The sequence below is a fragment of the Magallana gigas genome, chromosome 10 (genome assembly GCF_963853765.1).
Source record: "Magallana gigas chromosome 10, xbMagGiga1.1, whole genome shotgun sequence".
Classification (NCBI taxonomy): domain Eukaryota; kingdom Metazoa; phylum Mollusca; class Bivalvia; order Ostreida; family Ostreidae; genus Magallana; species Magallana gigas.
The window spans coordinates 4,096,386-4,119,974 of NC_088862.1; the positions used below are offsets into that span (position 1 = coordinate 4,096,386).

Genomic DNA, 23,589 nt, shown 5'->3' on the forward strand with positions numbered 1-23,589 from the left:
AGAAATCGAAAACTTATATGGCGGTATGGATATGGAAGAGGAATACATAGTAGTGCGTATTAGCTTTTAGAATGAAAAAAAAATAGGCGAAAGTTTATAGCGAGCGGCGCAAAGCGCCGCTCGCGTAGCGAGCTCCATAGACAACGTGTACGAACGGAGGAAATTCGAGTTAAAATCTGCACATTGTTCAAAGAAATTTTAATGAGGCCACGTGAAAAAGTTCTACTATCCCAATGATCCTTTGCGGTGCATAGCAACATGGTGGAACAGGAAGCGTTTCTAAGGAAAATTCTTACCTGTAAATCGCATACATCATTTTCATTTAACAATAAAAAAAAATCCTTTTAAAAACATTAAAGTAAACAACACGTATGCTTACGTAAAAAAAACTGTACCTATCTGAACTTTTGCTGACACATGACGTCATTTCCTTCCCCGAATTTGTCCGACAATTTACGAAAACTGTCGAGCGCAAAAGTTAAGTATTACGTCACAATGATCTCGGGCTATATAATTTCCAGCAATATTCAGAGGTGGATCAAGCATCTGTACTGGATGTAACGTGTAGAAAGTACTCAATATCAGTGTTAACGGTGACTCTTTGGCTGATTAGTTTTGATGATTTTTTTTTGCTCAGTAAATACACATGCAAGTTCCATGCTAAATTTACTGTCATATTGATCCAAACATATATGCATACGTTATAGGTAGGTGACAAAAAATTATTAAAAAAGAAAAGTCCAATAATTGTTAGATCTATGTGCAGCCACGTCATTTTGTAATGAATAAATAAACGAAAAAAATTAAACTGTTAAAATATCTACATGTTTTTGTTATAGTTACATATGTGGTCAAACCTTTAAATAAAATTGGATAACACACACTAAAAAAAAGGTGAGGGCACATGTCTACAACGCTTATATAGCGTACAAAAATTTAAAAGATTAAAAACAAAATTGATACCACAGAGGAACAAAATGAGAGATAACACAGACACACAATTCATTGTTTACTGATTTAAATGATCATTATTAATGCTCAGTGCATGGTAGTTTGTGTAAGTGTATAAGCCTAGGAAGGGACCATTGGAAAAAAAGTTTAATAACTTTGGGTTCCTTGCGGCGGTAAAAGTTTTCAAACAAAGCCCAAGTTTTTTGGTTATTAATTTTTGTATGATGAAAAAACACAAGGATATAAATCTTGTTGTTATTTATTGATTATAAAAATATAACTTTAAATGATGATTGCTAAAGTAACAAAAATAGTAACACTAACTAAGCAATGTTAATTGTATAGTTTGTTAATCTGATTAACTGCATCTTAATTAGAACTTGTATAATTATATATACAATGACGGAATAACAAAAAATACAGCTTATCAATATGTAATAATATCTATGCTAACAACTATATTTCTACTTTAAAAAATATCTTTGCAGAGAATTCGCCAAGAAAATTGATTTATTGAAATAAAAGTTTAATGAACATCAACAATTACATTAATACATGTAAACTCCTGTGACATGGTCAAAATAGTAAACATTAGCGCCATGATAACAGGCATTTTGGGGCCAATGGTCAAATGAACTTTTCTAAAAGTTATAGTTTACGCAGATATGTTAGATTCAAGCTAATAATAATTCTACTAAGTTACCGGTCAATCACATTATTTATGTAGGCAATTATATACATGCAAGTGCTGTTTTAATTCTCTCATCGTAAAAATAAAATGGCGGAGAAAAGTAGAATGATGATTGAGGTCAGAGTGCAGCCGTGAATGGAGGTCACGCCACTACAGGCCTTGACCTCTTCGTTGGAGGTCACGTCTTTGATGAGCGGGGAGAGAACATTGGTCCAAAACAAGGTCTTGTTTTTCACTATGGTACCTCTGTAACGAGAAGGAGAGATTTTTGAAATAAGTTACTTTTTGTTAGGGAAACCTTTAGCTTGCTAGTTTATTTGTTTCATTTCTTTTTGTGTCTCTAAACATATACAAATCACCAGAGATGGACTATCAAGTACCGGTAATAACGATCTATAAAAGTATTTTAATTTATCATTTTTCTTATGAAGTAAATAAATAACACTTTAAGGAGGAACAGAATAGAATGCATATTTTAACTGAGCACTGAACTATTTATTTGGTAAACATGGCTTTGATTGGCTTTGATTTCTTTCTTTCTACGCATATATATTACATGAAAAATGACGGTTGTTCAAGTGTATCAACGTCTTTGTTGTTGTGTATAAGTCTCTTTCATTGTTTTGTTTTTTGCTAAATGCTCCTTTAGCGGTCTGGTGCAAAATTTTAAAAAAACCCAGTTAATTTGATTGAACAAGAGGAAGACTCGTACATGAAATAAATGTGGCCTGTGGGCGCCGGGGCCGTCCAATAAAACATGTTGCTCTCCACGTGACTGTGGTTCTTGTGCACCACGGCGCTCTACAAAAACAATAGAATCAAAGGCCTGTCAGTACTGGAAGTATTTTTTTTCAGAAAGCAGGATAGACTTGCTCAACTAAGTCTAATATTAGTAATAAGTGCTTTTTATATCTTTTAAGGGACATTGTCACGATTTTGATTTTAAAAACCCCTCTGTTTTTTATGTTTTCAATGCTTCAGTGAGGCATTTAATTCTTGTAGTAAATAAAAATTTAATTCTCAGTCTTAAGAGTTAAATTTAGCGCAGGTCACAAAAAGAGTCGTAGTGTTATGTAAACAATGCACATGTCATGTTTTTGTTTAAATTTTGAATGTTGATACGGATATACGGAAACAAAAACATGACAAAGCTTTGTTTACAGAACAAAGAATTGTGAACTCTGCATCTCGTTCATAACTTGACGACTTCCATTTAAATTTTGGTTGACTGTTAGAAATGCCTTGTAAAGCATTGTAAACATTAAAAAATAAATATATTTTGACAAACATCGTGACCATACCCCTTAAATGACTTTAAACAAAGTGTAACCATTTGCTAGCACAACTCCTTACAAAAACTGCCGTTCTCAGATATATAAACAAGGTTCGGTTGTATAGTTTTGCGGTATACTAAGGTTTCATTAATATTCAAGGGTATCAATTTTCGTGGATAAATAGATATAGTTTCATGAATACGTAAATCCGTGGCAAATGACCACATCACGACAAAATTTTAATAGAAATTGCACTTCAATCAAAATTTAATTTCGTGGATCAACTTAACAACGAATCCACGAAAATTGATATTCAACGAATATTGATGATGAAACCACAGTGCTGTTAGAAATGCCTTGTAAAGAATTGTAAACATTAAGCAAAATTGATCAAATCGTGATCATACCCCTTTAAATGAATTTGAACAAAGTGTAACCATTTGCTAGCACAACCCTTTAAAAATGGTCGTTCTCAGATACACATATGTAAACACATTCGGTTGTATAGTTTTGCAGTATACTAGTATACCTGTAGATTGCTTTCACAGTCCATTGTATCGAGGAACCATTCGTTGGCCTGTAGAGAGAACTTCCCGTGGCTCTTGGTCGGTTTGTCGAGATCACAGGCGGACCTACGGGCCTGTATCATCATGCCTTCATAGTACGACACCCCGTGGAGACCAGTCGTATTTATTGTGACTGAAACAAATAGCGAAAACATTAACATTTATGTGAAAAGATGCTGGCAAACATATTTTGTGTATGAGTCACAGCGTGTTACATAGTTGTGTAAAGGCTTCAAAATAAAAATGCTTGAATTGCGACTCTCTGTAAAGTTTGTCTTTAATGATAAGGTTTTGTTAAATTTTTAAATTTCTTTCAATTTTTTTGTCTTCTATATTGTTGCGTTTACTTAGCTTATTAAAAATGTTCAAATTATATTATATTAGAAGAAAATTTAAAACGAGTGTAGCATTACAGAATCGTACACTTTTTTTTCTATTTTGGCTGTGTACACTCATCTTTGATCAATCCAATTAAAATTAGATGCTGTGTGTCCGCTCACATGAGATTACTATGATTATCTATCGTTTATGAGCTCTATCAAAGAATCACATTAAAAAGATATTGATTTGCAATGAATCTTACTTTAAGATAATTATGCTTTTGAAAGAGAACTATAACAACATGATCAGATGCGCATGCACGCACCTTCGAAGGAAACAAAATATCTATCAACGGACGTGCGTTATGGAACGTTTTCTATAAAAAGTCAACTAATGGTTATGGGAGAAAACGTTTTAACGTAAAGTAAGTACTTACTTTGAATAACATCAGCCTCTCTGTATGACGTTGAGTTTACCAGTATTTCGAAAGGCGGGGGCGACTTTTGGGCATCCACTCCGTGACCCTTGGGAAACATGCTCATACAAGCTCCCAGTGGTGGTCCATAGGGGTAAGGTGTTACCCCGGGGATGAAGACCAATGCTGCCAGAAGCACCAAGTTCTGCATGTTGAGTACCTATCAATTACGGGTAGAATTCGTGTAGAATTTAACAAAGTACAAACAAACCAAAATGTCTTTTGTTGTTAGACGTTGTTCTTGTTCTACGGGTAGAATTCGTGTAGAATTTAACAAAGTACAAACAAACCAAAATGTCTTTTGTTGTTAGACGTTGTTCTTGTTCTGCTCGAATTATGCAACTTGCACCGCTTATATATCTAAGAATAGCAGGCACTTGTTGGAACATCAACAATTGTTACGCATCTACAGGGTGTTTTTAAAATGCATCCGACACATTATTAAAAGGTTCGACGAGAAATAAAGCTTATGAATGTAATTTATTATGTTAAAAAAGTACATTGATATCAAAGTGTTAAGAAAAGTCTACAACTGAAATATCAGATACATTTCTTTTACAGTTTCGTATAGTTTTCGCAGTAAGCAAAATCGGTTAAATAGTACTGATTTTTTATCATTAGCATCCGGGTTCAAAAAGTACCGTGACACCGTAAATTCTGTCTTTTAATATCTGACCAATAACACTACTTGATTGATTAAGGAAAAAAATAACTTGAATTTGGATTTTATATTTAGCAAGCACACGTTGTAACATTTTGTTTTCAAGTAGATATAGATTGGGTTATCGGTCGAATTTTGAATATTCTGGATAAGCAATGATATTTTTTTTTTTTAGCAAATGTCTCACGTGGTTTTTTTAAATAGAATTAACACGATTTTTATACAAACGAATTTTACATGAAATTTTTCTTGCCAGATATCACGAAATTCACTTAATATGCGTGAATTTCACGGAACCTCATATTAAGCGGGTGGGGCCAGATGATGCTGTACATTTTGAAATAAGAATGTTAACATTTCTTGAACTGGCTTGTTTCTGTCCGATGCTAACCAAAACTCTTGCCAAAAGATAAAAAAAAACCCATTAAATATGAAGTTCTACACGTTGTTTTTTTAAATGCAAATTATGCATACAGGAATAGAACAATTGCTTTTTTAAACACCCAGAAGAGCTGTCGAACTCCGTAGCTGCGGATTTATTTCTAAGATTTAGATATCTGAAAAAATATGAAGAAGGTTCATTAGGATCTATTCATGGGATCTATTTTTAGAACAAGAAAAATCCAGTCTATACTGAGAACTCCTGTGTCTATGGAGACACATTGACGTCATACTTTTTTTTATTCGAAGAAAATATTATTTGAAATAAATAAAGAAAAACCCCAGATCACACCAATGGTTTATGGATTAAAGTGTCAATTGTTCACACCTGACACTTTAGACCACACTTTACTCAAGCGAATCAGCCCGTGATCGTTTATATGCATATATTCTGTTATCTTTCGATGTTTCGTTGTGAAAATTTCAAGTAATTTCTCTTTCTTCGTTACGCTTCATGTTTTCAAGATCGTATAGAAAGATGAAAGAAAAGAATTTAAGCGATGAAAGAATCATCATTTTCGGTTGCCCAATTTTTGCACACAGGGGAGTTCGTGTGCACCCGACAGGATTTAAATCGATGGACATTCCAATAAGAACGAATACAGAAAACAAATGATTCGATAGCATTTATTTACAGCTTTTTAATGTATGAGCAGCCAACGACATGTTATGTAAAGGATTTTAAGCTACAATTATATTTGTGAATATAGATCTACACTAAAGCTTATCAAAAGGTCAGCAGTAGATGGCCCAGGTCCTCAGTCTGCACGTCTCCTGGACAAGGGAATAAAGGCGCTGATGAGTGTTCACTGTAATATTGAGCTCTAATGATAAGTGGCACCGAGCCCGACGTAAATACCACACTACCAATAATTAAGATCCCTATTTCATTAATACCAGAAACAAGTGACAACCCTTCCCCTCTAATGCCCAACTCCATTCAATTGAATAAGATTACACTAGTGAACTGAAAATAAACGCATAGTTTCATATTCACTATTTTCAGCTCTTTATATACATACCTAATACGTAACGACTACCATTTGCATAGTCATATGATTGTTAACGGTTTATCTACATATATTTCTAGATGCATCTCCTTCACGTCTTATTGTGCAGTGTATGTCTTAGAAATCCAAAAAAATGCTAAACAGATTTTTAATGAAGGCGAATAAATCTGACATACATATAAGGCTACAAATGACCAACTCTCCATATACTAGCTATAGTTTCCTGAAATATTTAACTGTCATGTCCCTCTATCAAACTGAATAGTTACACCGTGGGATGACACATTGTACAGATGTGGACAATAATCAACTCAAGCCATACACTGCCATTGAAGAACAAATAATCAAACAAGACCATAACCATTAGCTAGAGCTCAACAATTGTACCCAAACATAAGTTCAGCAACTAATGCTTACTAACAAAGCAATTGCATGAAACTTTTTTTTTTATAAATAAAAAATTGTTATATCAAGTCCCTTTCACAAGCCGGTAACGAAATCTTTTTAAAACACATAAATTTTACAAACAATTGCTTATGGTCTACCGTAAAAGCAGCCACTTTGTCGTAAGATCTGAGCTGGATTTAATTTTCTGTGGTGTCACACATGCATCCAATGGTTATGAGGTTAGTCATTTCATCTGCCGATCCCACAGGAGTTCATAAAATTGCAGGCAAAGTTTTATTGATTTAGATGAAATGATATTTAAAATACATCAGTAGTTCAAAATCAACTGTAAACAATATAAAAAGGTAAAGAAATATAAAAAATTAACAACAGTGTTTGGCGTGTCTTACCTTTGGGTTTTGAGTATTAATATATCCTTTCCCGCGGTAATACACAAATCAACAACTATAATATTACTTGTATTCTGAACCCACTTGTGATCAAACAGTATTTGGAGTTAGACGGGTCGGACATAAATTTTTCACAATATGTATAGGCTATCACTAAAACAATCAACACGCTCTGCCAGTCACATGTATCTAACTATTTCGGGGAAATGTGTACCATGCAATCAAATCATTCAGATGGATATTTTTTTATTTATTTCTTTTTAAAAACTTAACGCTCCTTATGAAAATGCCCAAGAAATCAGACTAAATCAAGAAAATTTCAACCGCATGTTAAGGAATTAATTTTATTTTCCCTGTAAAACAATGCTGTTTTGGTTAGTATGAATTACATGTATACCTTTGTGATAAGTAAGACTAAATTAAGAGTCGAAGTAAACAAAAGGGAAGATTTCTGTACTTTGGAATAATTTTGTACCAAGTGACAATACTGTAGCTCTGAGCCAAACATGGCCTATCCAGCAGAAACATCTATGACTGAAGATTGTTTCAAACAATGGTTTATATCTGCCACTGAAGCAGTTAATTACAATATTTTTTTTTGAAAGGAGAATGCACATGGAAGCTCATATTGGAAGAATACAAAAAAGGCCTGATGAAATTTTAAGATATTAAATTGAATGAGTAATACTGTTTAGTTGACAGGTTGGAGAAATGATCGAACCCCCCCCCCCCCCTTTTCAACTATTGCATCTAAAAGTTTTAAGATTTTATGATATCCACTGGAGTGCATACTTTTAATGACGGAGGCATTTTAAAAATTCATGCATAATTTAAAGTAAGGTAATGCTCTGGATTTATATTTTATAGAAATATTTTATGACTCCACACCTTGACTTTGTAATTGCAAGAGGGTTTATATAGGCTGTGCCAGTTGCCAATTCCATTTTAATATCAATAAATTATTTTTTAATTTACAGTCACTAACTGACTATCTATGGATATATATTCTTGACCATGATTTTATTAACAAAATTACCACCCCTTATTCCAGCCCGCTCCCCAAGGAAAAGTTCTGGATCCGCGCATATGATGTTGAACATCATCAATTGGAGGTGAGTTTCCTTATCGTTCCAGCGCCTGTGGATCAAGACAGCAACCCTTTTTTTCAGGTTCGCATCCGACATATCGATCTGCAATTCTCCCTCTCATTTTCGAGCACGCTCAATTGGATACCCGGTGTTTTGGTATATCAGAAACATATGGAAAAGCAAACTCATTTGCCTGCAGAAAAACGCTTTGTTTCATGCAAAGCCCTGGTCGTTGAAAAAAAAATTGTAGAATACGCTTCCGTCGCATGGTTAGGTATTTTTCTGCAATGCTCGCTACCTAATTAATCATTGACAATAAAAAACCAATAAATGTATTTCATTATTCTAGTAACACAAACCCTCTACACTTGTTCCCACGATGTAAACATTCCAGACGTTAAAACTTGCTTAACACACCTTACAGAATATATCTGGGGGAGGGGGTCAATATGCTTCTCCCTGCGCTACAGTGCATTTGACATGACCTTTTTGCCAGGCGCGGATCATCACTTCAAACTCGACGTTTCGTTTGATCGGATGATCCGCTCCTTGGAACTTCGTGTGATCTCATTCTCAGGTCAAGTTATTGTTAAATGTATATAATATAATTACTGTATATAATAATAAGACAAATCACACTTAAAATGTTCCGTACATAGTTATAGTTCTGAACATGTGACTTTACAACATAAAAGAAATACAACGTATAACTGATGCGTGAACACCATCTAATATTACAAAGGTGGTTTCTGTATAATATAGAGTGCATGATAAAGGACGAAACGTGTGTCCTTTAAGTAGGAAATGAGGTCATTTAAAAAAAATGTGCATCTGAATGTTAAATTTTGGGGTAACTGCTGAGGTATAAAATGTCTATTGACAGTGGGGTAAACAATAAACCCCTGTCACGATCCGTCAAAGTAGGTCAAAGTAGGTCAAAGTAGGTCAAACAGGGCAGGGTTGCAGAAGCCAGTAAAAAGGCATAAAAGGAGGAAACAGCACAGGGTATCAAAACAATTGGAAGAGAATTTCTAAATAAGAAAAACCAGACTCCCAAATCAGATTTTTAAAAATGATTTTATTCTTCTTGTTTTAAAAACCATTACCCCTTTCTGATATTCAGATTACACGCGAATCATTCAAATTAATTTAGTCAATTTTGATTTGAAATGTTAATTCAAGATCATTTAAAGCAAAAATTACAGAAAGAGGAGGGAGAGGTAAGTGTTGAGGACTCTGAGATTTCTGCACAGACAACGGTGGGATGATTTTACTTCTATCTGGCTCTGGTAACATTTTACAATTTATTGCCTCGTAAAAATTACGCTGGAAGGAAAAAGTTACTGCACCCATAAAGATAAAAACTGGTTTGGCAGATAAGCTATTTATAGAGGCAATCACAACACATTTGTAAACAGAAGTAAACAATTGTAGTAAATGTAATTTTTCCTTTTAGCCTTCTGTCAGAAGAATGTCTTTTCTTTAAACCCGAACGAACGAACAAAAGAAAGAAAGAAAGAAAGACAACTTCCTGTTTTTTGTACATGAATGCAAGCGTACCCTTTTCTTTTAAATTACAAGGTGACATTGAATTAAGATCCATCAAGTTAGGTAATGTTTTTGTCTCCTTAGTTAAATGTGAATTAATTAGCGTTGATAAATTAATTAGAAAGCCTCATTGATCAAACAAAATTAAAAAAGGAGATTTGATAGTTATACGTTTATATTTCATTCCACTGACAGATTTAGGCTAAGAAGGACATCCATGTAATGAAATTTTCAGAATAAAAAAAAATGGATTAAAAAGTATGTTGTGTTCATGTATTTAAAAACAACTTAAAAAATACATGTAGGTTACCTTGACAAAAAAAAATGAGTTACATGTTTCTTGGAATTTAAGTGAGTTCGTTCCATTAATAAAGTTACAGAATTATTTAACTGATATGTGAATAAATATGGGCCCGTTAAACATCTACTATTTCTTTTAAAGCGTTCAATCATCAAAAATGACATATATTTAAAAATTGCAGCTTACCTGGATATGTTGCAAATCTCACACGAACCGGTTGAGAACGGTCTGTGCAAGCCAATATTCGAGGGGTGCAGAATCACTCAAGCAGAAGAATTACGAGAAAAAATTCGGTCATAAGTCACAGGGTGGGGCTATTGGGCCGTGCGTCTGTGAATCGACCCAGGAAAGTAGAAATGGGCAAAATATTAGTTGGTTGGAAATAACAAAGAAGAAATCTCTAGCCCAAAAAATGAAGTTTGAAAGTCAAATTGGGACGAAAACTGTATACCAACCTCTTTCCTTCTACTTGATTAATTTCTATTTGATTGGGTCACAACAAATGGGTCGATGTGCAATGACAACTTGACAAAGCTCAAACATATCAAATAACAAATTCCACGTGTAGTAAAATGTCGGTATAGCTTTCATCTAGAGCTTGTGCGTTAACTTGTATTGGTTTACTCTCCGACGGTGTTGCCAAATTGACGAGCACATGTAGCATTTCACAGAATGCAGACAAGTATCACCCTTGTTGTTTGCAAATTATAGGTGTCGAGGAAACAGTGAGAGGGTGGGAAATCTTTGTCAGACAGGAAGTCACAGGACCCCTTAACAATAAATGCGGCACTCTTTTGCAGGGCAAATTGACAAAGTTTGGTAAGATATGACGTTACGACCATTGTTTAATCTGCATCATCTATTTATTTTTTAATCAATTTTTTTTGCCCTGCAAAAGAGCACTGCCGCAGTTATCGTGAATGGGAGTAACAGACACGAAGCGTCGCTTTTAAGGAGGCCGATTTGGGTTTTTTTGCGGAAAAACTGCAATAGCATAACTCTTTATTTTTTAACCATATGTAATTTAAACCAACTCTAGTTTATTTGCGAAGGTTCATGAAAATCGACCGTCTGGTTCTTTTTAGAGACCATCTCAAAATAGACGTAAATTTACTATAGGAATATATAGGAAACTGTCATTTTCCGCACATCAAAGCAGTTTTAAAAAAATACTACAATAGCTTTTTTTCTCAAATTGTTATATATGATTAGTAATATCATTTCCTACCTTATATGTAAAAACCACAAAATTCTACCGTCTGGTTTTTAGTGGGGGCCATCTCAAAATATCAAAATGCACCAAATTTTGCTATATATTTGGATCATCACGAATGATGATTGGTATAATGGATTCATTCCAAAAATGAGGAAAATGTCCTCGAGGAAAGCATTATTCTGTATATGAAATTTCAACAGCGTACAATTTTAACTTATTCTTTTATGTTATTTCTTACAACGTACTCCTACAAAGCTTCATTTTATCACAACGTCATAAAAGCGCAATGGCAATGCTCCCCTACCGCACAACGTACATGTAAATATCGTGTTAAAAATAAAAATTTCCTTTAAAAATCTAGATATTTTTATCTGTATTTTGTTTATTGTGTTCAATTCTATAAATGATATCGAAAAAAATTCATAAGAAGTATAAATCAACTGTTTCATTTTAGAATGCGCAAAAACATGCGCAATGCAAACTAAAGTCGGCCTCCTTAAAAGTGGGGTGGGAGGGGGAGGGTGACCTTGCCCGGGCACATCTCGAAAAGCAGAAAGGGGATGGGAACACTAACTTGACTAATCCTCAAAATTGTCTTCCTTAGGTGCCTCGTATATCTTCTAATTCAATGTTTAATCGTCAAATGAATATTATTTTTTTTTTGTTCAAATCGTTCGAAAAACAATGGAAGGTCCACTTTATGTCTTCTGGTTCTCTGTTGCCAGGCACCTGATTTACTGTTAGCCGCACACATGCTTTTTTTTTATTTTGAATATCCAGGAACGTTGATCCCCACCTATTGGTTAAAATTATTATGATTATATATATAAAAAAAAAATGGGTTCAGAGAGAAAATTGAACATCTGAGATCTCCAATGAAAATTAGTTGACTTGTTATCTACCTGGTTATACGATTTACACACAATAATGCGGATACACTTTGCAGCAGCTGAAATGAAAACATTTTTGCTTCTTTGGTATCATCCAGTTGAAGTCATGTGGACGGTTCACTTTTAAGCGGTTAGAGTCAACGCTAAACACTTTATGTTATGTAACCAAACTATTACATAACCGGGTGCTTAATCATAGCGCTACCTATGGTGAATCAAAGTATTGAGAAAACTAAAAGCTGGGCCAGTTTGATTTCACTCAAAATTTTTGTTAAAATTAGAGTTGTCTTTCTTTTATTCATAGAGCATCCTGTTTCTTTCTTAAAAAATTTGAACGTGCACCTTGTGCTCCAGGGGCTCGTAACATAAAGGGTACTTAAGTCTAAGACAGTGCTTAAGTAGGACTTATGTACATTTTTAGACTTAAGTCCGTAACTAGAAGAGTGCTTAGCTAAGACAATTTACCCAAAACTTAGGCGGCCGGTAGAGGTGACTTAAGTATGCATATATGTCTTAAGTATTGTTTTCACACAATTAGAAATTTTATTGTTATGAATTATTTAAATTCAGCATATGATTACAGAGTATTAATCACATTATGATATTTACTGGTACTGTACCAGTTATCGGCTAAGACCAGTTATCGGCTAAACATAGAGTTCGGTTTAATAGCACGCGACTTTCCGAAATTTTTTGATTTAGTCGTCTGTTTCGAATGAAAAAAATTTAGTTTGCTTGAAAACTTTCTTGAATGTGTTTTAAACATGAGCTTAAACGATCATTGTTTACCGCTGATTTACATCTTTGCACTTTTAGCAGTGGGGGATGTGACGTAATAAGTTAAAAATAGAATATTACCTCGTTGTAATACGTTATTATATCCCTTCTTTTATTTGACATATAATATCAATACATATAACATGTATAAACAAAAGGAATTCTCTTCTATTCTCTTCTTCCCGAGAGATTCATAGCGCAGTTGAACGCCTGGTTGCACAATTATGTATTACATAGTCAACGATATTGTGTAATTACCGTATGATAACAAACGCATAATTTTATGAGGTTTGTTTATGTGTCATAACCCCTACGACCTTTAGTCTGACCCCACAAGGGGCATAATTCAAATCACATTTTGCCGAGTATAAAATCAACATGTACAGGAATTTTACTACGTTATTATCACGAAGCCGATAACTGGTACAGTAAATCGTGAAAACTCGTCAAATTCGGGGCGTGCTAAAAATCAGAAAACAAGATGTTTTTCGGTTCTAATTAATGATATATTCAAGCAGATGAATAAATAAGAAGTTCACCATTTAAAGTATGTCAGTTGTTATCAAGAAATAACAAGAAATAAGGAAATACGAAAACAAAACGTGTACAGTGCCAGTACACAGAATGAATATCTTATTAAAATATTCACCAATATAAAATTTTTTATTTGATTGATATAAATATTAATAGTGTTCGTAATAATCTGTCACATTTTCCATAAACCGGTAGTATGCAAGTGGACTGCTGAATAGGTTGTATTTACATTCTACTGTTTTTTTCCATTAAATTCGGTGATCTTCAAATGCCTCGAAATGCAACAAGTAGTCAAAGGTCAAATTGACGAGTTTTTGTTATGACGACACAAACGTTAAACGCTGTAAACTGCAACGTCACAAGCGAAAATCAAAGTTCACGCTTGTGGCTGTTGCTGTGGCTCTTCCATTAATATTAACTTACCCTTAGGATAAGATAGGAATTTTAAGGTATGAATCGCATTTGCAGACAAGGCAAGAAGTTAAAATAATGTAAATATAAGCATTAAATCATGATTTTTTGAAGTATACACTCTCATAACTGCAGCGGTGTGTGCATACACATTTTCATAACGCGCTAACGCGCGTTACTCAATTTCTATGCACACACCGCTGCAGTTATGAGAGTGTATACTTCAAAAAATCATGATTCAATGCTATAGTAAACACGTAATGGTCGGTTTACAAGAAGTAACTGCATACATGTATATAATCTCGCGAAACTTAAGAAACTAAAAGAAGGACGTTTCAATATATCGACTTAATGAAGGAATTATACCCAGATTATGTGAATTGCTTATTGGTGAGGTAAGAGGTAGAACAAAAGATAAAAAGAAATCAACTATATAATTATATCAAGTTCTAACGACAGCGCAATATTACGCCACAGGCAGTCTTCGAGAACGACTAAAATAGTAAATATTCGTCAAAACAAACAAGCAACAACAATAGACTAAATATATTGTCCGAGATCCATCGCTTTGAGCTTTTAAAAAATTGTAGGCACATATGTATATATACTCATGAGACCTTGAATGTTGTGTCTATACATTTACATCTACCCCCATCTAATATTAAAGATGTCATGCACGTGTATATATAACAAGAGGCCCATGGGCCACAAATCGCTCACCTGAACAATAGTCCTTGTATCATTTTATTTCGAAAGGGTTTATTATGAAGTGAACTCTGAATAAATATTGTAAAACGCATGTATTTCAAGATTTTGCCATATATTAAACAATACATAAAAAGAAGAAACAATTTTATCTTTGGCATGTTTTTATTCATAGTTATTTTACACATCAAATGAGACTGAATTTTAAGCTCTAAAAGTAACCCATTTGCAGTAAAAAAAAAATCCCATTTCACTGAAAAAATTGAAAAATATTTGTTAAATAATTAAAAGATGATATTGGCATCTGATTTGTATTTCAATCATTAAAAGCTTTTTTTATTGATTCATCAAATAAAAATATTGCAGGTGTGATGAGGACATTATAGGCATGTTAGATTTTGCATTCTCATCGATCATCTGTCTTGTAGACTAAACTCAAAAAACATGGAAAGTCTATATATAGTTGATAAAGTCTATCAATGATTCCTACTTTTTTTCCATAACAATTTTTTATCTTTTGTTCCTTTATCTTTCCTAACTGTGTGTTTGTGAATCAAAACTTCGTAAAAACTAAGATCCACACCTTTTTGAAGTTGTTTGAATTTATGATCTTTGATCCCGATCACTTGGATCCCGATATGTGAGTAATTGATGTCGGGATCGAAATTCCAAAAAAAACGCTAGTCGATAAACATACACATGTATTTCCAGATAATTTAACTTTGATAAACTTATCATGGAAATTTCTTTTTTTTTTTTTTTTTTTTTTGAATACTTCTTTTAATAAAAAATGATTTAAACAATTAAGAATGGGCACTATCGTAGAATGATTGCATAGTAATCTCACAAACTGTTGCATTGTAATTCTTAAAAAGAGAGTTTAAAAACAGTTTCCCATTATATAAGTCTATGTTAAACTTTGAACATATTTTGGAGCCGTACGTAGTATTAGTCCGGGGATCACGGTTTTCACAATTTAGAATCTACACCATCTTAGGGTACTTGTATGGTAATCTCACTAATTTTAGCACTGTAGTCCTTGAGAATACATTTTTAAAAACATTTCCCCCCATAAATTTCTATGTTAAATTTGAGTTTTTTAATCAACTTTGAACCCCTCTTGGGACCCCAGTATTGACCCGGGGATTGCAATTTTTACAATTTAGAATTTTCACTATATATACAAGTTTTGGTGTAAATATTGGCATATCTGGTGCAGTGGTTCTTAAGAAGAAGATTTTTAAAGACACCCACCAAATTTTCGTAGTTTCACAATTATCTCCCTTTTAAAAAGGGTTGTGCCCTTTATTTTAACAATTTAGAATCCCCTTCCCATAAGGATGCTTTGTACCAAGTTTGGTTAATTTTGGCTCAGTGGTTCTAGAGAAGAAGTCAAAAATGTGAAAAGTTTACAGACGGACGGACAGACAGACAGACGGACGGACGGACGGACGACGGACAACAGGTGATCAGAAAAGCTCACTTGAACCTTCGGTTCAGGTGAGCTAAAAACCATTACATTCAAATTCGACAAAAGAAATGAAAAATACGTTTTACTTTTTAACATAAACATGACTTAGCTAAGACATTGCTAAGTTCGCTTTATGTTACGGTATAAAACATTCTTAAGCAGGACTTATGTAGGTCCTAAGATTCCGCCTAAGTCCTACTTATGACCCTTCTTAAGTCAAAATCTTAGCATGCTTTATGTTACGAGCCCCAGGACATTTATATTTATGTCAGCATGGGTAAACGTCGATATGTGTTCACGTATAGGTAAACCAATTTGTTGTCGCCTACAGTGAAATTTTGAGCTGTAGGGATATTGCAAGCTGGTTCATCAATACAACATATAATTATAAGTATCTAGAACGTTTTGGGAATATCAAAGCACAGTGTCAAAGTTGATAACGAGATACAAGAAAACTAATTCTCTCAGTCTCAGCACCCCCCCCCCAAAAAAAAAAAAAAACCAAACCAAAAACACATATCTTCGTCAGTTCAACTCACCACAATATTGCAGAACAAACTTAAAGCTGAATAGAATCAGAACAGTAAGAGTCATGGCCAACTGATTATTATCGAAGGAAATTAATTTGAAAATAATGAACGTTTTAGCGAATATTGTTTTAACAAATTCAATCTTTTCTTTTCAAGAATGTATGTTAAATTTCATTATTGAAGTTTTGCCACGAAAGTTTTGAAATCCCTCTCAAAGATAGTTTACAGTCAATCAAGTGTAGTGCCCTTTGTCATTCATGTAATGTTTTGTTTTATGCAAAACACTACCTTATGTAGACCTAGTATTCATATAACTAAGTTTTGTTCAGTGAAATGTAAAAAAAAAAAAAAATGAAAAAAGATTGTATCATGCAACTTCCTTTAGCGGTCAATAACTTCTCTGTGTTTAATAGAGCAAAGTATGACCCAATAACGCCTCACCTCTTCATTGCCAGTAGTCTAGTTTGCATAAATCGTGTATCAGATGACTTGACAAGTTTGCAATAAGTGGTTTAAAACATTGTATTCAAGGCGCAACTTCAATAACAGTCGTGTGTACTATAAGTTAAACAACGAGGAATGTGAAAGGATGGCGTGATCAGGAAGCGTGTAATAAACCTTTGGAATATTCAGTGAACTGTGGGCCATTTTTGTTGACACTCTCATCAGGTACGTTACTAGGGTAATGATAAGGGAGTGAATTGAAAGGAGGGTGGGTGAAATACCTGTCAGAAAGTTGTCCTGTTCATAAAATCTGTGACAGACAAAACATCCCTTGCTAAGAGTGGATCATTAACAACCTCACTTTTTATTGATTTTCGATGAATTCTTTCTTATTCCCTGTAATCCAAAAAAAAAAAAAAAAAAAAAAAAAAGACGGTCTAAATATTTTATGCCCCTACATCATGTAATTGTAGCCCAACTTCTAGTAATCTTTCAATCAGTCAGTTCGAAAAATCACAGTCCTACCAAAACATTAATTACACCTATTTACGAATACCATGGAACAATATTTGACAGTAAAATAAGTGACGCATAACAAAGAGAGAAGAAATTAATTTATTCAATACCAAGAACGACCTATCATAAAATATTTTTTCTTGTTTTGTTTACCTTAAAATCATCTGCGAGACGGATGTATATACTAAAACCTTCAATGTGTAGAACATAAAACCAAAACAATCCTCATCTCTAGTATAAATAGTATGTTAAATGCGAATTAAGACAGAACGAGATGCTTTTACATTGGGCATTCATTAAAGTGTATTTTATTCAAATTTGGATACATAGACTGTTAAATGATTTTTAGTATTCGATATGAAATTTAATACAAATTTAAGTTGTTGCTTTTGAATATATTAAATCACAAATGAAAGAAAAAATAAGAGAGAGAGAGAGAGAGAGAGAGAGAGAGAAAGAGTCGTATATAATGATATTCATTGTGACAAAAGCAAAATTCTTAATGAGATGATGGATGACAAAAATTTAAATAAGTCTAGTATGAAAAAAAAAGATTCAAAAGTTTTTGTTTACATTAAACGAATAGAGGATGTCAAGAAATGGACATCTCAAGCAATTATGATATGAATTCTAACCACACAAGCAAAGAGGTGAAAATTATTGCCTTTCTATTGGCAACATGTAAAAAAAAATATTTATCACAATCTAAACATAGTACTAGGGAATGGAAAAAAAAATAAAAATTAAAAAAAGACACACTTCAGATTAAGTAAGTAAGCGCCAAAATGAAATTAAAGAAATGCATTGACTGTAGCTCTTATTTTCCGGTGACTGTATTGAAAAAAAAATACTTATTTATTGGTTGTAAAACTGATTGACTGAAATAACAAGTAACAAATGATCTACAGCAAAATCATATGAATATTCGTTATTATCATGGTCTTCTTGTTTGGTTGATTGAACAATAAAGTTCATTTTTTAAAAGGTTGGCTCTAACTCATAATCATGGCATCTATTGGACACCTATTAGGAACCTTCCTGGCATTAGACAGAGTGAACACAAACTTCACATACACACTAGTTTAGTAAGTATAACACCATTATGACAGTCAATGGCGTGTTTTTATACAACCGTAATCATATTAAATGAAGAAAAACAATTAAAGTGTTCTTTATAAGAACCTCAAAATTCTGACATGTATTTTGGGTGTAGGTACTGCATACAGGGAAATATTCGTCCCCGTTATATCTTCGCCCCTCATGCCCTCGTTGTCAACTCCAATGTCTTGTTTTATCTTTCTTTAATTAAATAAAATTGTGTTTGCGCGAATTCAATACGGGGCAAAACTGTTTCCAAGAGTAGAAGGGCGAAAATTACACGGGGCGAATGTATACAGTAATGTTTTTATTGTGTTGTATTATACAGTAGAGGCTGTTTTAAGGTTATCCCTCACCAGGAATTCCGGCTAGATCTACTTATCCTGGCGGTAAGTTTATCCCTACCTCTGACTATTTTCACTACCTTTTCAAATGTACTGATGTATATGTATCCAATTCAAGGGTTAGATGTTTACCAAAATATTTCATAACAAATCCAAATGTTGTAAAATTTGAAAAACTGTTTAATGTCACAAACATAAACCAACTTACCAATATTTGTAAACTATTAGATACTATATTTGAGAGAGTTAGCTCTCTTGCTTAAATTATATCTGTTATCCCTTCATCATGCCTGTACCATTGATTTTCATGTATTATATATATTGTAGTTTGTACATACTGTACATATGTTTTTTCTCTACACTGTAAATTCAGTTATGAGAATAAAGTTCATTGTCATTGTCATTGACAGTCTAAAATTAATTATACTTCATCGAAATATAAATCTTTATTCGTGGCTACAAATAGGCAGCACAACATTTTCCTTTCAAGATGCATACAATATATTGTATTCACTTTTTTAAAATAAAACGAGGTTGACATTTAAGTTAAAAATATACTCATTTGCATTGATAATGTATAGTAATGTTGCATATGAGAAAAGTTGTAAAACTGAGACATAGGGAAATTATTGGTGGTTGAATTCATAGATTTATAATAAATTAACCAAGTAAAACTACACATTTACAATAAGGCAGGTATATGCACAAAAAAACCGCAATGAACCAACAACAATAAGAACCCTAAATTGAAAGAAGAAAGACCATTAAATGAACATTTAAAATACAGTTAAAAAGTCTGCTGGAACCACGGATTAAAAATGTTGAATTAATATTGTAAATATTTTCTTGTGTCTCTAGATAAACATTCGTATACTTAAATTTATATTGTTTTTTAGTAATAGTTATTACTGTAATTTAAGCTGATTTATTTTTTCTTGTAAACTAGACTCATGTAAAATAAATGTAAAACTTTTCCAGGCAATATCAACTATACTTTTGGCATTTTCTACACAACGAACAAAACGAAAACTTCATTTGTTAAATGGACGACCAGGTCTCGTATTGTAAGTCTTAATTAATACACAATTACATTATTAATCTTACTGCAATGCTTTTACAACAGTTAAAACAACCCCAAGTACTATTTTTACAGCCCAATGGATGTAATGAAGAGGTCTCAAAGATTTTCATACGCTGCTGCATTTGGAACACTAGCACAACTTTGTGCATCTATGGTGTTTGATGCTAAACATGCCTTTACTTACGACGGACCAGCTTATCTAAAAGGTTTTTATTACTTTTTCCTGTCTATAAGTTTATTTTGAACCTTCATGTTGCTAGAGCAAATGTTTATATATTTTTTCTTACGAAAATTGAAAAAGAATTTCATTCAGTTTACATATCAATCTCTAATAAAATATCTACTTTCTGTTAAATTAGTAAATTCTGCATTTTGACATTATTCATTAATTTTATTTCGGCTTCTTATTACAGTTTTCATAGCCCTGGTATCCATGTTGATATATGGCATGGGTTACTTCCCCTTGTTTGCAGGAATTACCGTAGGAAGCCCAATGGGATACTTCATAGCAACCTTATTCTTTTGGGTTTTTACGACTGAATTTTTTCAGATTTATTTTGTACACAAGAAATGGTTGTAAGTACTCTGATCATTAGCATGAGATTTATTATTTGCGAGAAAACATGTACGGATAAAACATTAAATTTGAAGTGATGTTGAACAGCTTTTGGATATCATATACTATTTTCTCTGGCATCTACTCAATTTCCGGACAGAACTGCCATCTCTAGATGTAATTTTTTCATTATTTCATTAGCCAGCAAAATAATAGAAATTTACACACAGTTTATATAATTTTAATTTTCAGATTTCCTATTTGATCATAATCATTGGGGTACTACCGGAAATGCTATGTTACGTCTATCTGACTTTTAGTCTCCCCGTCAGATTCATTCTCTTCATTGCAAAACCAGAGAAGACAACAGAACTAGCAGTGGACTTTGAGAGCAGCGAGGACCTCTATGAATCCATTCGCAAGTCTTACCAAGGCATCCAAGTCACAAAGCTGCTTAAACGACCCCCTCCACCTCCTCCGTATGTTGGCGCTTGTTTTACATACATACATCGCTCATTTAACTTAAAATGTATTCGCTTTTGGCCTAACTGTTTTGAAAGTGTAAAAACAAATGTACTTAGTCTAGTTCTACGTGATAAAATATACATTTTTCATAAGATTATTTTCAGTTTCCAAAAATTATAATTTTGACTTGTTTTTTCCTATATAATTTATATTGATAGAGGGTTATTGTAACCAGTATTTTGATTTATTTGATGCAGGCCCCCTGATGGAGCTAAGGAAAAACTGATATTTCTGCTGAAATCCTTTCTACAATAATACAAAAGGTATTCCAGACCTTTTCAAGTAACGTTGATAAGTAAATATTTTTTATTGTTTAATCTCATTATTAAAATAACAAAGTGAAACTGACCACACATTAGCTCTGGTCGTTAATCTCTTGGTTGAGAAGTGATCATCTCAAAACAATTATTGGCAATCCAACGGGTGAAGAACATGATTAATATTTAATGCACCTCCAAAAATAAATGCCCCCCCCCCCCCCCAAAAAAAAAAGAAGAAGTAAAACTAACAAACATAACAACAAAGAAAACACCAAGACAAATTAAAGAAACCGAAATTAATAGCAAAAAAGAAATTAACCAAATACTGTAGAATCATTAGAATTCGTGGTGGCTCAATTTTCGTGGTATTCGTGGGTAGCCCTCCCCCACGAATTTACATCCTCAACGAAAACAAATTTAGAAAGAGTTATCTTTGTTTCTCAAACTGAAAACCGGCGCATCCATGAAATTATATCCCCACGAATAAGCAAAAGAACCACAATCCACGAAAATTGGCCCCCACGAATTTAAATGATTCCACAGTAATATGATTTTTTTAAACATTGTTTATTGTTTTCTTTTAAGGTTTCCGGTATTCAGCTAGGATAGTGAGTGTAATGATGATTGGATTTATATTACTCAATGAGGTAACTAAAAGATAAAACATAACTTATTTCCTCCAAATTAATTTAGAATATTGCATATCAATAACATAAACTTGTGTGATAACAGAACTTAAATGAAACATTTATATATGTACATATTGATTGTTGTCAACTATAGATTACGACAGTCTATAGCAAAGAAATCTTTATTTTTATACAACACAACTGCAACGATTAATATAAGATTGCTTCCATTTTTATAAACAGTACCTTTTTAAGGCTTGTATCATAAAAAAACAATCTACCAGGTATAAAGGATAAAAACCGACCTTGTTTGGTTATAGCGTTTAGAGGTAAATTGTAATGCAATTTATAATCCTCAAAATTGCAATGCTTTTAGATTGATTCACAAATGCAACATATTCATTGACACAATTTTTTTTAGTGAATGGGTCCAAAAAAGAAGAAGATTTTCTGAGATAATGTTTGCTTTATCGGTGGGAATCATCCTTAAAAAACCCAAAATATTGACTTTTTTGTATTTTTTTTAAAAATTTTCAGTTTACCTTTATTCTATTCATTGTGTTTTATCAATTATTCGATATTGCTGAACAAGGTCTGATGGCCAATCTCGATGTTGTTGGACGGGAACAAGTAACTGGAGAAGATCCGTCCACCACGATCCTCAGGGACACTCTGAACATTTCATATTATTTGGTTATAGCATTTAGAGGTAAATTGTAATGCAATTTATAAACCTCCAAATTGCAATGCTTTTAGATTTAGTTGCAAATGCAAAAATAAAGGAGCATATTAATTTGTTTGGTTAATTAACTAAGGAATATGTTATATTTACATTTACTAATATGCCTCTTTATATGAACCATTAGGAAAGCGAAAACGTTCAATTCTGTATAAACCATTTTTTATGACGCAACAATGATTATCACGGCCTATATGCCAATCTAAATTGTAAAATAAGTAATAAACAGCAAGTTAAAAGTTCATTCGTCATATAATACCATAGCATACATGTACCATAGCATAGCATACAAAAGGATTTTTATTTATAACTCGGTTAAAAATATTTTTATTAAAAAGAATGAATTTTCACATTGCAGATTAGTGGTAAACTTTGTCTTCTAATCATTATACTTTGAAATGTGTGGAACTCTTGTGTGTATGGAGGCGTTTTGGTTCAAATCTCATAGCATACCATACCACAGCATAGCATACCATATCATTACACCATTCATTTCGATTTCTCATATCAAAGCATACAAATCTCATAGTATTGCATTAAAATCTCATAGCATATCATTTAAATCGCATACCATAGCATAGCATAAAATTGTAAAAGATATGCATGAAATGACTGTATAATAAAAGTATTTTTATAAGAGAAGTGACTCACACCAAAGATTAGAAACCTTGTACCCAAAAGTTTAACTATCGCACAATTTTATATCTTAAGCAAACTTTATTTTCCTCATTATCTTTAT

The 23,589-nt window shown here is 33.0% G+C and overlaps 2 protein-coding genes across 4 annotated transcripts; one reads left to right on the forward strand and one right to left on the reverse strand.

The window, feature by feature from the left end:
• Positions 1–1,194: 1,194 nt before the first annotated feature.
• On the reverse strand, positions 1,195–10,716 carry LOC105342715 (putative defense protein). Of its 3 annotated transcripts, XM_034453500.2 has the most exons (6): positions 10,580–10,716; positions 10,311–10,454; positions 4,240–4,438; positions 3,446–3,615; positions 2,355–2,443; positions 1,195–1,888 (listed from the first exon to the last, which is right to left on the reverse strand). In XM_034453500.2, exons 3-6 carry the CDS (start codon positions 4,427–4,429, stop codon positions 1,714–1,716), a joined length of 624 nt encoding a protein of 207 aa, XP_034309391.2. In that variant the 5' UTR covers positions 4,430–4,438; positions 10,311–10,454; positions 10,580–10,716; the 3' UTR covers positions 1,195–1,713. The 3 variants fall into 3 exon arrangements, with proteins under 3 accessions (XP_034309391.2, XP_034309393.2, XP_065930002.1); XM_034453502.2 differs by lacking the exons at positions 10,311–10,454; positions 10,580–10,716 and adding an exon at positions 7,188–7,338; XM_066073930.1 differs by lacking the exons at positions 10,311–10,454; positions 10,580–10,716 and having other exon boundaries at positions 4,240–4,529.
• Positions 10,717–17,094: 6,378 nt separating this feature from the next.
• Positions 17,095–23,126, forward strand: LOC105342714 (uncharacterized). The gene is made up of 10 exons (XM_066073931.1): positions 17,095–17,327; positions 18,604–18,703; positions 19,045–19,105; positions 20,039–20,124; positions 20,214–20,347; positions 20,555–20,717; positions 20,950–21,176; positions 21,420–21,485; positions 22,068–22,129; positions 22,533–23,126. The coding sequence occupies exons 2-7, from the start codon at positions 18,624–18,626 to the stop codon at positions 20,960–20,962; spliced, it is 537 nt and encodes a 178-aa protein (XP_065930003.1). The 5' UTR covers positions 17,095–17,327; positions 18,604–18,623; the 3' UTR covers positions 20,963–21,176; positions 21,420–21,485; positions 22,068–22,129; positions 22,533–23,126.
• The last annotated feature ends 463 nt before the right edge of the window (positions 23,127–23,589 follow it).